Here is a 15017-nt window from a genome sequence, read left to right as displayed (position 1 = left end):
GCCTCTGTTTTATGCTTGATGTGTGATGAATATCCACTTGCTCGTTGCAGCATCCGCGATAAGGTCTCGTTCAGCTTCTGAAAGCTATGGAAAATGGAATTGTAAATATGTTGCAAATTTTGAATAGAACGGTGAAACGATTAAAAAGGAAAAAATATGATAAAAAAATAACAGAATAACTGATAAAAGAAAACACTCCAACATGTGGTGATAGCTGAATCAGAGTAGAAAGTTGAATTAGTTGTCCTGGAAAGAGCAAATTGTGTAAGCAAAAAAAATTAAGCGTATGTTGTATGCATATTATTTGTGTGTGAAGAAATGTATAACTTACCTATTATTTGGGTCGTCATAAATTGGGCGAATCCATTCATCCTTGGGTTGAAGCTGGTTCGTCGACAAATAGTCAAATTATTACCTGTAGGTAGGAGAGGTTAGAGCTACTTGGTAATGAAATATTTTAAAACGGACTGGTTTTCGTTCCTTTTTTCACTTACCAACATACGAACGCGTTCCAGCATCATCATTGAATGTAGTGAGGCATGAGGCACAGACATTTTTGATAACTGTAGTAGGATTAATAAAAAAAGTTAGTTATTTTGTTATTAAATTTCTTATTTTATCTCTTTCTACTTACCTACATTGGAATGCATCCGAATTATTCGAAAGTCTCGATCGATGAACTTGGTCAAAGTTTATGTTTGTTTTCGGGCTGAAATAAAAAGGAAGGATATAAAGTTTTTTTTCTCTTAGATTTGTAGTTCTTCTTTTCACCTACCAACACGCGAATGCGTCTGAATCCGATGATTGAGGGCGTCCGAAAACTCGATGAGGGCGAACAAATTATTAACTGTAATCGATGAAGGAAAAAAGGTTCACAATTACTTCTTGCTTGTATTTGGTTCTTTCATTCGTTTTCCTTACCTCCATCCGAATGCGTTCAATCATCAGGACACATGGTATCTGTAATATGAATAAAAACAAAACAGATAGTAATGCAGTTTGTTTTTTCTTCGTTCCCAAATGTTCTTACCTGAATCCCCGAACACGTTCAATCGTCAATGATTTCTCGATACACAATGTTTCGCGTTGAGACACCATCTTGATTGTCGTGTTCAGGATTTGCGATCGGCGCAGCTATATTTGCTCGTGTCGTGACGCGGGACACTGCCACGTACAGCTGGCCGTGTGCAAACACATCCTTTGGCAGATAGAGGCCCAGATGGTTCAGTGGTTGTCCTTGTGCTTTATTAATGGTCATGGCAAAGCACACCTGCACCGGGAACTGTTTGCGGCGGATTTGGAACGGTTGGCCCTTGTCGTTGCTGTCACAGTAGATGCGTAGCAGCAGCACGTCCGTTCCTCACCGCTTGCCCGTCAATATCTTGGCGTGCAAGCAATGCGTCTTCATGTCCACAATCTGAAGACGCGTTCCGTTGCAAAGTCCCATGTCGGAATTGAGATTTCGCAACAACAGCACCGGTGTCGATCGCTTCAGCCGTAAGCGATGCAGTGGTATGCCGCTATTGTTGAGGTATTCGGATGGAATCTGTAAGTGTTCATGCTCCTCCGGGTTTAGCAATGTGTCCACGGAACGATACTACCTTGCCTGCCCGGGTAACTGATCTATCACAATGTTGTTAATAGCAGCAACGTCAACATTAAAAGAAGACAGGATCGCACGATCGGAAAAGAATCGATCTGGATCCTGACAGTTCCGTTGCATGTCTGGGTAGATGCGGGCAATCAGCTTATTGATGTCCTGAGCCGAGTTCGCCGTACGGGGTACAGCCATATCGTGCGGTATTTTTGCCAACGATGGGTACGCTCCTGCAAACGTATCGTGTCGCCCTTCTCCGATACGCAGCAAAAAATTGGCAAATTCCTGCAGCTCGCTGGCTCGAGTCGCGTTAGGAGCCGTGCGTACCAGCATGTTAACGCACAGCCGTAGTGTCGTACAGAGGGACCATAGTGTGCTCCGTTTGATGCACTCGTTGATTATTTGTGCATCATTACCCTTTGGTACGATGGGCAAAATTTGACGGAAGTCACCGGACAGCAGTACCACCTTGCCGCCAAATGGTCGCTGCACGCCCGTTATGTCCCGAATGGTATGATCCACTGCTTCCAACGCTTATTGGCTGCTCATGAATGCTTCGTCCCACACGATTAGCGTTGCCTGGCGGATGAGTTCAGCGCGCTTCGACTGTACTGGGATGTTGCAAGTGGAGTGTCGGTTTAAGTCGAGCGGAAGCTTAAACGTTGAGTGGACCGTTCTTCCTCCACTAAGGAACAGCGCTGCTATGTTTGATTGGCGTCGCGTGTATGCGAGGACTTTTTCCAGCACGAAAGATTTGCCCGTACCGCCAGGACCGTCCAGGAAGAAAAAGCGATTGTCTTCAGCATTATAGATTCCGGTTGAGTTGGTGTTCACATCCGTATCCGTTGTAGTGCTCGTCGGTATCCGAACTCGATCAATGGCCGCCGTAATTTTGTCGTACACTGTACGCTGCTCGTCGTTGAGTAGGTGTAGGGTGGCCAAAGTTTCACTGAGTCGAGATCGTTCACTGCGTAAGCCCGTTCGGTCGTGATGAACTCGTTCACCTCATTCGCATCGTTCCTGAGGTGCTCTCCAACGTGTTCATAATCCTGCAGCTGTGGCATATCGGGAAAGGTGGTTAAATCCTTTGCCGGAATGGTACCTCGCAAAAACCGATCGATTTCGCGCAGCGCACGAAAACGTTCGACGCCATTTCAGCAGCGTATTCAGGTCGGACTGTTGTGATGTATACCGGTCGCGATCGTGGAAGCGAAAGTCTTCACACAATAGCTCTGCGTACATATCCCACAGCTTGCGCGGTTCTTGCGGCATCCCAGGTGAGAGAATAAGCGCAAAGAAATGGCGAAATTGGGATGGCATTTGGAATGTGGCCGCTTCCTGTAGAGCCCGTTCCCACTCGGAATCATCTAGCAACAGTCCTTCTCTGATGACAGCTTGCTGGAACGTTGCATACACTGTGCCGTCAACAGTGCGCAAATTCTCGAACGATGTTGGTCCTTTGCGGTTAGCACAGTAGCAATCGCAAACAGTAGCGCTCGAAGAGCTGCATACCGCAGGACACCATGCGTCCAACTACCGTTTTGTGCGAGGTACGGGTGCGACGTATCCACTGCTTGGTGCCAAGTTCGTGCCACGGTTGTCGCTGACGCGCTGTCGGTTCACCGTACCGATAGTACATGGGTACGTCGTGATAAAGGAGCGTTTTGGCGAAATCATCGTTAGCCGCAAGCAAGAAAAACTGAGTCAGCATTGTACGTTTTCCCCGGTTTAACGCGCACGAAAGGTTCTCGTTCGCTCGGTAAAACACGTACTGCTGGTTCTCCAGATGGATGGGCAGCGTCACGACGGTGTGCGTTTTCGCCTGCAGCTCGAAACGCATGATACGCCAGCAGCTGTCTGTCGGTGATAGGTAGCGTGCGTCGATGAACTGCTGTATCTAATCATTGCCACCAGTGAGAGATACGCTCAGCCGATCCTATCTCTCTGAACCTTGTACACGTACTTGTACAGATTTAAGGGAATCATATCAGGTATGATTCCATATTAGGTATGATTCCATTAGAATAATCTGTATCTGTAACGCGTAGTGAAAGGTAAACCGGCATCTTAACAAGGCGTCATCATTTCTGATTATCATTTACTTGTATCAGCGTTAAGTCCTATCCGCCTTTCATTTGCTACGAAGGAGGAGGATATAATTTGGCTTAATTAACTACCTCAAAGTGTACGTTTTTATCGGCCAATTGAAGTACAATTTGTCAAAGAAACAAAAGAAGTGTTAGAGGGTGCAAAAGAAATTAATGATCAAATTTTGACCACATTGGCTCTTAAAATAATCTTAAGTGACACAGATGATGTGATAGTGTCTTTTAATTTTTATATGAGTATGATAGATGGGAAAGTGTTTGCCTATGTTACTAATACTCAATCAATGAAAACTTGTTGTGTAAGTGGAGCTATGCCAAGCCAGATGAATAACTTGAATGAAGTGGAAAATGGATTTTGTGTTCGTCCTGAAATTTTGAACTTTAGAATTTCTCCGTTACATTGCTGGATGCGGTTTTTAGAGCGTCTGAAATACTGAAACAAACTAGTATGACCACACGGTCCAATGATCAGCAACATCAGGAACTAAGTTCAGATTCCGATGGACAGGACAGTGCAGGGCTTGGAGAAGAAGGCTGTATTACATACACTAAATATTAGTTTTGCATATGTTGTTGAAGGTTTAAAGAGGTTTTGGAAGTTTTGCAAATGATATCAATATCTTTAGCAATAGTTAGTCTTCATCCAATCACACGACTGAACTATAATACAAGCGAATATCTTTAGATATTGTTACAATACCTGTCTATAAGGACTAGGCACCTCCATTACCTCAGGTAGTGGGCGATAACAATATTTTTTCAAAGGTAACTGTGATCTCGATTTTGTTTTGCCTACCTATAAGATCCTAATACTAATAATAGAATGTCGATACCTTAAAATTTGATGTCTCCAACTTTAAATAAAGTTTAACGAAAATGTTGAGTCTACAAATAACTTATAACACTGATTGGTTACAAATTTAAAGAGTAAATCTGGTACAATTTAGATGCAATCTGAGTAAAAAAATATAATTTAATGTAAAAAGAAATAAATACGAATAAATGTAAATAGTTACAAAAAAGGGTGACCATGCGTTTTTACTCATGTAACGTCTATTATTAAAACAGATGTCGGACCCCGGATAGTCACTAAACAGCATCAACATTTATAACCGTCGGCTTTATAAATGTGAGCTCTCGTGAACTATCCGTTGTCCGACGTGACTCTTGGTTTCGTATGCTGAGCGAAATGAAAAAAAAATCAGACGAAACTTCCAAGACACGTCGGACTCCGGATAGTCACTGAACAGCATCAACATTTATAACCGTCGGCTTTATAAATGTGAGCCCTCGTGAACTATCCGTTGTCCGACGTGACTCTTGGTTTCGTGTGCTGAGCGGTTTGATAAAAAAAGCGCACTTTCGATGCTTTCGAAACGCCATGGTCACCCTTTTCGATGCAGAGCAATGTTACAGTTAATTTTTGAAAAATTAACGCAGTGTAAAAAAATAAAATAAGTTATTTATAATGAACAAAGTAGAAATAAAATAACGAATCATATGAAAAACAAAATAGCTACAATAAATATCAATATAATAACCAATTAGTGCTGTAAGTTATTTGTTTCTTAAATAAATAAATTGGCATTAGCGGTTAGTGTAGTATGTGGGGTTTTAGAGTAAAGTGTTGAAACTGTGTTAATAATTAATGCTATTCAATTTGAAAAAAAAAAATTAAAATGAACAGTGAGTAAGGTTGCAAAGCTATTATTTAATTATTAAAGATACAAAATTGATTGTTTGTGTGTGTTCGTACATCTTTGAGTTTTTAACGTATGAGCTGACACAGTACGACAACCATTTCTTCATTGACATGTAAGCGTGAGAGTGCAATTTGATGTTGTTCGTTAAAAAAAAATAAAAGCGGCCATATGTGCTCCAATTATTAAATCGTAAAAATATAATAATAAGCATATACATAAAAAAACACATAACAAAACTTCCAAGACACGTCGGACCCCGGATAGTCACTGAACAGCATCAACATTTATAACCGTCGGCTTTATAAATGTGAGCCCTCGTGAACTATCCGTTGTCCGACGTGACTCTTGGTTTCGTGTGCTGAGCGAAAAAAAAATCACACAAAACATCCAAGACACGTCGGACCCCGGATAGTCACTGAACAGCATTAACATTTATAAGCGTTTGCTTTATAAATGTGAGCTCTCGTGAACTATCCGTTGTCCGACGTGACTTTTGGTTTCGTGTGGTAAGTGTGTTAACTTAATAATTATTTAATGGTTGTTTTGTGTGTATTATAAATTATCGTTTAAATACGGTTAGAATGTTTAAAGTTAAATAATAGTTTTGCAACCTTATGTATTAGAATGAGAGTGAAACAAAATCTAACCTAACTTTCTTAGCGCAATGCATAAAAGGTTACATAATACGCTTATTTTACACTTTGCGCTTGGCTACATCGCAATTGCAAAAATGTTTTGTGCAATGCTGTCGTGTAGAACTTTCTGTTTCGGTTGCATCAATCCGCTCCTTGGTGTTCACCCGCACAAAGAACATACGGTACTTGTGAGCACCAACGATATATTTGTTGCGACATCTTTGGCAATTGTTGTGATGATACTCCGATGCCGATCCCGGTGTCTCTAAAAGCAGAGTAGTGTATTAGTAAATGTGTAATAGTGTTGCGTACAATATGTGCATACGTACGTTAACAGTTACAGTCCCGTGATGTAGTTTCCAGAGGTCTGTCCCGATGCTGCTACTTGATGCTCTTGATTGACACCGCTGCTGCATGTTGTTTGTTCGCGTGCTCCCAAAGTGATGCGGCGACATGAAATAAATAAAAAAAAAGAAAAAATTAATAAGTGAATAACACCAATGGTAGGTATGGATAACGACGATACGTACATTATGTTTTACTGATTACGATGAATGTCAGTTGTCTTCGCCTCTGTTTTATGCTTGATGTGTGATGAATATCCACTTGCTCGTTGCAGCATCCGCGATAAGGTCTCGTTCAGCTTCTGAAAGCTATGGAAAATGGAATTGTAAATATGTTGCAAATTTTGAATAGAACGGTGAAACGATTAAAAAGGAAAAAATATGATAAAAAAATAACAGAATAACTGATAAAAGAAAACACTCCAACATGTGGTGATAGCTGAATCAGAGTAGAAAGTTGAATTAGTTGTCCTGGAAAGAGCAAATTGTGTAAGCAAAAAAAATTAAGCGTATGTTGTATGCATATTATTTGTGTGTGAAGAAATGTATAACTTACCTATTATTTGGGTCGTCATAAATTGGGCGAATCCATTCATCCTTGGGTTGAAGCTGGTTCGTCGACAAATAGTCAAATTATTACCTGTAGGTAGGAGAGGTTAGAGCTACTTGGTAATGAAATATTTTAAAACGGACTGGTTTTCGTTCCTTTTTTCACTTACCAACATACGAACGCGTTCCAGCATCATCATTGAATGTAGTGAGGCATGAGGCACAGACATTTTTGATAACTGTAGTAGGATTAATAAAAAAAGTTAGTTATTTTGTTATTAAATTTCTTATTTTATCTCTTTCTACTTACCTACATTGGAATGCATCCGAATTATTCGAAAGTCTCGATCGATGAACTTGGTCAAAGTTTATGTTTGTTTTCGGGCTGAAATAAAAAGGAAGGATATAAAGTTTTTTTTCTCTTAGATTTGTAGTTCTTCTTTTCACCTACCAACACGCGAATGCGTCTGAATCCGATGATTGAGGGCGTCCGAAAACTCGATGAGGGCGAACAAATTATTAACTGTAATCGATGAAGGAAAAAAGGTTCACAATTACTTCTTGCTTGTATTTGGTTCTTTCATTCGTTTTCCTTACCTCCATCCGAATGCGTTCAATCATCAGGACACATGGTATCTGTAATATGAATAAAAACAAAACAGATAGTAATGCAGTTTGTTTTTTCTTCGTTCCCAAATGTTCTTACCTGAATCCCCGAACACGTTCAATCGTCAATGATTTCTCGATACACAATGTTTCGCGTTGAGACACCATCTTGATTGTCGTGTTCAGGATTTGCGATCGGCGCAGCTATATTTGCTCGTGTCGTGACGCGGGACACTGCCACGTACAGCTGGCCGTGTGCAAACACATCCTTTGGCAGATAGAGGCCCAGATGGTTCAGTGGTTGTCCTTGTGCTTTATTAATGGTCATGGCAAAGCACACCTGCACCGGGAACTGTTTGCGGCGGATTTGGAACGGTTGGCCCTTGTCGTTGCTGTCACAGTAGATGCGTAGCAGCAGCACGTCCGTTCCTCACCGCTTGCCCGTCAATATCTTGGCGTGCAAGCAATGCGTCTTCATGTCCACAATCTGAAGACGCGTTCCGTTGCAAAGTCCCATGTCGGAATTGAGATTTCGCAACAACAGCACCGGTGTCGATCGCTTCAGCCGTAAGCGATGCAGTGGTATGCCGCTATTGTTGAGGTATTCGGATGGAATCTGTAAGTGTTCATGCTCCTCCGGGTTTAGCAATGTGTCCACGGAACGATACTACCTTGCCTGCCCGGGTAACTGATCTATCACAATGTTGTTAATAGCAGCAACGTCAACATTAAAAGAAGACAGGATCGCACGATCGGAAAAGAATCGATCTGGATCCTGACAGTTCCGTTGCATGTCTGGGTAGATGCGGGCAATCAGCTTATTGATGTCCTGAGCCGAGTTCGCCGTACGGGGTACAGCCATATCGTGCGGTATTTTTGCCAACGATGGGTACGCTCCTGCAAACGTATCGTGTCGCCCTTCTCCGATACGCAGCAAAAAATTGGCAAATTCCTGCAGCTCGCTGGCTCGAGTCGCGTTAGGAGCCGTGCGTACCAGCATGTTAACGCACAGCCGTAGTGTCGTACAGAGGGACCATAGTGTGCTCCGTTTGATGCACTCGTTGATTATTTGTGCATCATTACCCTTTGGTACGATGGGCAAAATTTGACGGAAGTCACCGGACAGCAGTACCACCTTGCCGCCAAATGGTCGCTGCACGCCCGTTATGTCCCGAATGGTATGATCCACTGCTTCCAACGCTTATTGGCTGCTCATGAATGCTTCGTCCCACACGATTAGCGTTGCCTGGCGGATGAGTTCAGCGCGCTTCGACTGTACTGGGATGTTGCAAGTGGAGTGTCGGTTTAAGTCGAGCGGAAGCTTAAACGTTGAGTGGACCGTTCTTCCTCCACTAAGGAACAGCGCTGCTATGTTTGATTGGCGTCGCGTGTATGCGAGGACTTTTTCCAGCACGAAAGATTTGCCCGTACCGCCAGGACCGTCCAGGAAGAAAAAGCGATTGTCTTCAGCATTATAGATTCCGGTTGAGTTGGTGTTCACATCCGTATCCGTTGTAGTGCTCGTCGGTATCCGAACTCGATCAATGGCCGCCGTAATTTTGTCGTACACTGTACGCTGCTCGTCGTTGAGTAGGTGTAGGGTGGCCAAAGTTTCACTGAGTCGAGATCGTTCACTGCGTAAGCCCGTTCGGTCGTGATGAACTCGTTCACCTCATTCGCATCGTTCCTGAGGTGCTCTCCAACGTGTTCATAATCCTGCAGCTGTGGCATATCGGGAAAGGTGGTTAAATCCTTTGCCGGAATGGTACCTCGCAAAAACCGATCGATTTCGCGCAGCGCACGAAAACGTTCGACGCCATTTCAGCAGCGTATTCAGGTCGGACTGTTGTGATGTATACCGGTCGCGATCGTGGAAGCGAAAGTCTTCACACAATAGCTCTGCGTACATATCCCACAGCTTGCGCGGTTCTTGCGGCATCCCAGGTGAGAGAATAAGCGCAAAGAAATGGCGAAATTGGGATGGCATTTGGAATGTGGCCGCTTCCTGTAGAGCCCGTTCCCACTCGGAATCATCTAGCAACAGTCCTTCTCTGATGACAGCTTGCTGGAACGTTGCATACACTGTGCCGTCAACAGTGCGCAAATTCTCGAACGATGTTGGTCCTTTGCGGTTAGCACAGTAGCAATCGCAAACAGTAGCGCTCGAAGAGCTGCATACCGCAGGACACCATGCGTCCAACTACCGTTTTGTGCGAGGTACGGGTGCGACGTATCCACTGCTTGGTGCCAAGTTCGTGCCACGGTTGTCGCTGACGCGCTGTCGGTTCACCGTACCGATAGTACATGGGTACGTCGTGATAAAGGAGCGTTTTGGCGAAATCATCGTTAGCCGCAAGCAAGAAAAACTGAGTCAGCATTGTACGTTTTCCCCGGTTTAACGCGCACGAAAGGTTCTCGTTCGCTCGGTAAAACACGTACTGCTGGTTCTCCAGATGGATGGGCAGCGTCACGACGGTGTGCGTTTTCGCCTGCAGCTCGAAACGCATGATACGCCAGCAGCTGTCTGTCGGTGATAGGTAGCGTGCGTCGATGAACTGCTGTATCTAATCATTGCCACCAGTGAGAGATACGCTCAGCCGATCCTATCTCTCTGAACCTTGTACACGTACTTGTACAGATTTAAGGGAATCATATCAGGTATGATTCCATATTAGGTATGATTCCATTAGAATAATCTGTATCTGTAACGCGTAGTGAAAGGTAAACCGGCATCTTAACAAGGCGTCATCATTTCTGATTATCATTTACTTGTATCAGCGTTAAGTCCTATCCGCCTTTCATTTGCTACGAAGGAGGAGGATATAATTTGGCTTAATTAACTACCTCAAAGTGTACGTTTTTATCGGCCAATTGAAGTACAATTTGTCAAAGAAACAAAAGAAGTGTTAGAGGGTGCAAAAGAAATTAATGATCAAATTTTGACCACATTGGCTCTTAAAATAATCTTAAGTGACACAGATGATGTGATAGTGTCTTTTAATTTTTATATGAGTATGATAGATGGGAAAGTGTTTGCCTATGTTACTAATACTCAATCAATGAAAACTTGTTGTGTAAGTGGAGCTATGCCAAGCCAGATGAATAACTTGAATGAAGTGGAAAATGGATTTTGTGTTCGTCCTGAAATTTTGAACTTTAGAATTTCTCCGTTACATTGCTGGATGCGGTTTTTAGAGCGTCTGAAATACTGAAACAAACTAGTATGACCACACGGTCCAATGATCAGCAACATCAGGAACTAAGTTCAGATTCCGATGGACAGGACAGTGCAGGGCTTGGAGAAGAAGGCTGTATTACATACACTAAATATTAGTTTTGCATATGTTGTTGAAGGTTTAAAGAGGTTTTGGAAGTTTTGCAAATGATATCAATATCTTTAGCAATAGTTAGTCTTCATCCAATCACACGACTGAACTATAATACAAGCGAATATCTTTAGATATTGTTACAATACCTGTCTATAAGGACTAGGCACCTCCATTACCTCAGGTAGTGGGCGATAACAATATTTTTTCAAAGGTAACTGTGATCTCGATTTTGTTTTGCCTACCTATAAGATCCTAATACTAATAATAGAATGTCGATACCTTAAAATTTGATGTCTCCAACTTTAAATAAAGTTTAACGAAAATGTTGAGTCTACAAATAACTTATAACACTGATTGGTTTCAAATTTAAAGAGTAAATCTGGTACAATTTAGATGCAAGTTGAGTAAAAAAAATATAATTTAATGTAAAAAGAAATAAATACGAATAAATGTAAATAGTTACAAAAAAGGGTGACCATGCGTTTTTACTCATGTAACGTCTATTATTAAAACAGATGTCGGACCCCGGATAGTCACTAAACAGCATCAACATTTATAACCGTCGGCTTTATAAATGTGAGCTCTCGTGAACTATCCGTTGTCCGACGTGACTCTTGGTTTCGTATGCTGAGCGAAATGAAAAAAAAATCAGACGAAACTTCCAAGACACGTCGGACTCCGGATAGTCACTGAACAGCATCAACATTTATAACCGTCGGCTTTATAAATGTGAGCCCTCGTGAACTATCCGTTGTCCGACGTGACTCTTGGTTTCGTGTGCTGAGCGGTTTGATAAAAAAAGCGCACTTTCGATGCTTTCGAAACGCCATGGTCACCCTTTTCGATGCAGAGCAATGTTACAGTTAATTTTTGAAAAATTAACGCAGTGTAAAAAAATAAAATAAGTTATTTATAATGAACAAAGTAGAAATAAAATAACGAATCATATGAAAAACAAAATAGCTACAATAAATATCAATATAATAACCAATTAGTGCTGTAAGTTATTTGTTTCTTAAATAAATAAATTGGCATTAGCGGTTAGTGTAGTATGTGGGGTTTTAGAGTAAAGTGTTGAAACTGTGTTAATAATTAATGCTATTCAATTTGAAAAAAAAAATTAAAATGAACAGTGAGTAAGGTTGCAAAGCTATTATTTAATTATTAAAGATACAAAATTGATTGTATGTGTGTGTTCGTACATCTTTGAGTTTTTAACGTATGAGCTTACACAGTACGACAACCATTTCTTCATTGACATGTAAGCGTGAGAGCGCAATTTGATGTTGTTCGTTAAAAAAAAATAAAAGCGGCCATATGTGCTCCAATTATTAAATCGTAAAAATATAATAATAAGCATATAAAAAAACACATCACAAAACTTCCAAGACACGTCGGACCCCAGATAGTCACTCAACAGCATCAACATTTATAAGCGTTTGCTTTATAAATGTGAGCTCTCGTGAACTATCCGTTGTCCGACGTGACTTTTGGTTTCGTGTGGTAAGTGTGTTAACTTAATAATTAATTAATGGTTGTTTTGTGTGTATTATAAATTATCGTTTAAATACGGTTAGAATGTTTAAAGTTAAATAATAGTTTTGCAACCTTATGTATTAGAATGAGAGTGAAACAAAATCTAACCTAACTTTCTTAGCGCAATGCATAAAAGGTTACATAATACGCTTATTTTACACATTGCGCTTGGCTACATCGCAATTGCAAAAATGTTTTGTGCAATGCTGTCGTGTAGAACTTTCTGTTTCGGTTGCATCAATCCGCTCCTTGGTGTTCACCCGCACAAAGAACATACGGTACTTGTGAGCACCAACGATATATTTGTTGCGACATCTTTGGCAATTGCTGTGATGATACTCCGATGCCGATCCCGGTGTCTCTAAAAGCAGAGTAGTGTATTAGTAAATGTGTAATAGTGTTGCGTACAATATGTGCATACGTACGTTAACAGTCACAGTCCCGTGATGTAGTTTCCAGAGGTCTGTCCCGATGCTGCTACTTGATGCTCTTGATTGACACCGCTGCTGCATGTTGTTTGTTCGCGTGCTCCCAAAGTAATGCGGCGACATGAAATAAATAAAAAAAGAAAAAATTAATAAGTGAATAACACCAATGGTAGGTATGGATAACGACGATACGTACATTATGTTTTACTGATTACGATGAATGTCAGTTGTCTTCGCCTCTGTTTTATGCTTGATGTGTGATGAATATCCACTTGCTCGTTGCAGCATCCGGGATAAGGTCTCGTTCAGCTTCTGAAAGCTATGGAAAATGGAATTGTAAATATGTTGCAAATTTTGAAAAGAACGGTGAAACGATTAAAAAGGAAAAAATATGATACCTGATAAAAGAAAACACTCCAACATGTGGTGATAGCTGAATCAGAGTAGAAAGTTGAATTAGTTGTCCTGGAAAGAGCAAATTGTGTAAGCAAAAAAAATTAAGCGTATGTTGTATGCATATTATTTGTGTGTGAAGAAATGTATAACTTACCTATTATTTGGGTCGTCATAAATTGGGCGAATCCATTCATCCTTGGGTTGAAGCTGGTTCGTCGACAAATAGTCAAATTATTACCTGTAGGTAGGAGAGGTTAGAGCTACTTGGTAATGAAATATTTTAAAACGGACTGGTTTTCGTTCCTTTTTTCACTTACCAACATACGAACGCGTTCCAGCATCATCATTGAATGTAGTGAGGCATGAGGCACAGACATTTTTGATAACTGTAGTAGGATTAATAAAAAAAGTTAGTTATTTTGTTATTAAATTTCTTATTTTATCTCTTTCTACTTACCTACATTGGAATGCATCCGAATTATTCGAAAGTCTCGATCGATGAACTTGGTCAAAGTTTATGTTTGTTTTCGGGCTGAAATAAAAAGGAAGGATATAAAGTTTTTTTTCTCTTAGATTTGTAGTTCTTCTTTTCACCTACCAACACGCGAATGCGTCTGAATCCGATGATTGAGGGCGTCCGAAAACTCGATGAGGGCGAACAAATTATTAACTGTAATCGATGAAGGAAAAAAGGTTCACAATTACTTCTTGCTTGTATTTGGTTCTTTCATTCGTTTTCCTTACCTCCATCCGAATGCGTTCCATCAACAATAAGCTCGACCAATAAGGCACGAAGGACACATGGTATCTGTAATATGAATAAAAACAAAACAGATAGTAATGCAGTTTGTTTTTTCTTCGTTCCCAAATGGTCTTACCTGAATCCCCGAACACGTTCAATCGTCAATGATTTCTCGATACACAATGTTTCGCGTTGAGACACCATCTTGATTGTCGTGTTCAGGATTTGCGATCGGCGCAGCTATATTTGCTCGTGTCGTGACGCGGGACACTGCCACGTACAGCTGGCCGTGTGCAAACACATCCTTTGGCAGATAGAGGCCCAGATGGTTCAGTGGTTGTCCTTGTGCTTTATTAATGGTCATGGCAAAGCACACCTGCACCGGGAACTGTTTGCGGCGGATTTGGAACGGTTGGCCCTTGTCGTTGCTGTCACAGTAGATGCGTAGCAGCAGCACGTCTGTTTCTCATCGCTTGCCCGTCAATATCTTGGCGTGCAAGCAATGCGTCTTCATGTCCACAATCTGAAGACGCGTTCCGTTGCAAAGTCCCATGTCGGAGTTGAGATTTCGCAACAACAGCACCGATCGCTTCAGCCGTAAGCGATGCAGTGGTATGCCGCTATTGTTGAGGTATTCGGATGGAATCTGTAAGTGTTCATGCTCCTCCGGGTTTAGCAATGTGTCCACGGAACGATACTACCTTGCCTGCCCGGGTAACTGATCTATCACAATGTTGTTAATAGCAGCAACGTCAACATTAAAAGAAGACAGGATCGCACGATCGGAAAAGAATCGATCTGGATCCTGACAGTTCCGTTGCATGTCTGGGTAGATGCGGGCAATCAGCTTATTGATGTCCTGAGCCGAGTTCGCCGTACGGGGTACAGCCATATCGTGCGGTATTTTTGCCAACGATGGGTACGCTCCTGCAAACGTATCGTGTCGCCCTTCTCCGATACGCAGCAAAAAATTGGCAAATTCCTGCAGCTCGCTGGCTCGAGTCGCGTTTGGAGCCGTGCGTACCAGCATGTTAACGCACAGCC

The 15017-nt window shown here is 41.7% G+C and overlaps 4 protein-coding genes and 1 pseudogene across 4 annotated transcripts in view; all 5 read right to left on the bottom strand.

The window, feature by feature from the left end:
• The window catches only part of LOC125770566 (uncharacterized), a 91164-nt gene that overhangs the window by 20190 nt on the left and 55957 nt on the right, over positions 1 to 15017 (bottom strand). The gene's annotated exons all lie outside the window — the stretch shown is intronic.
• LOC125770594 (uncharacterized) overlaps positions 1 to 15017 on the bottom strand; it is a 39818-nt gene that overhangs the window by 5650 nt on the left and 19151 nt on the right. The gene's annotated exons all lie outside the window — the stretch shown is intronic.
• LOC125764003 (uncharacterized) lies at positions 1049 to 1930 on the bottom strand. Its single transcript, XM_049427767.1, has 3 exons — positions 1602 to 1930; positions 1365 to 1520; positions 1049 to 1322 (listed from the first exon to the last, which is right to left on the bottom strand). The coding sequence occupies exons 1-3, from the start codon at positions 1928 to 1930 to the stop codon at positions 1049 to 1051; spliced, it is 759 nt and encodes a 252-aa protein (XP_049283724.1).
• On the bottom strand, positions 7661 to 8542 carry LOC125763998 (uncharacterized). The gene is made up of 3 exons (XM_049427754.1): positions 8214 to 8542; positions 7977 to 8132; positions 7661 to 7934 (listed from the first exon to the last, which is right to left on the bottom strand). The coding sequence occupies exons 1-3, from the start codon at positions 8540 to 8542 to the stop codon at positions 7661 to 7663; spliced, it is 759 nt and encodes a 252-aa protein (XP_049283711.1).
• On the bottom strand, positions 12580 to 15003 carry LOC125763988 (ATP-dependent DNA helicase PIF1-like; annotated as a pseudogene).

This window comes from Anopheles funestus, chromosome X (genome assembly GCF_943734845.2).
Source record: "Anopheles funestus chromosome X, idAnoFuneDA-416_04, whole genome shotgun sequence".
NCBI classification, from domain to species: domain Eukaryota; kingdom Metazoa; phylum Arthropoda; class Insecta; order Diptera; family Culicidae; genus Anopheles; species Anopheles funestus.
The sequence above is the reverse complement of the archived record's forward strand: the minus strand, read 5'-3'. Positions and strand labels throughout refer to the sequence as shown.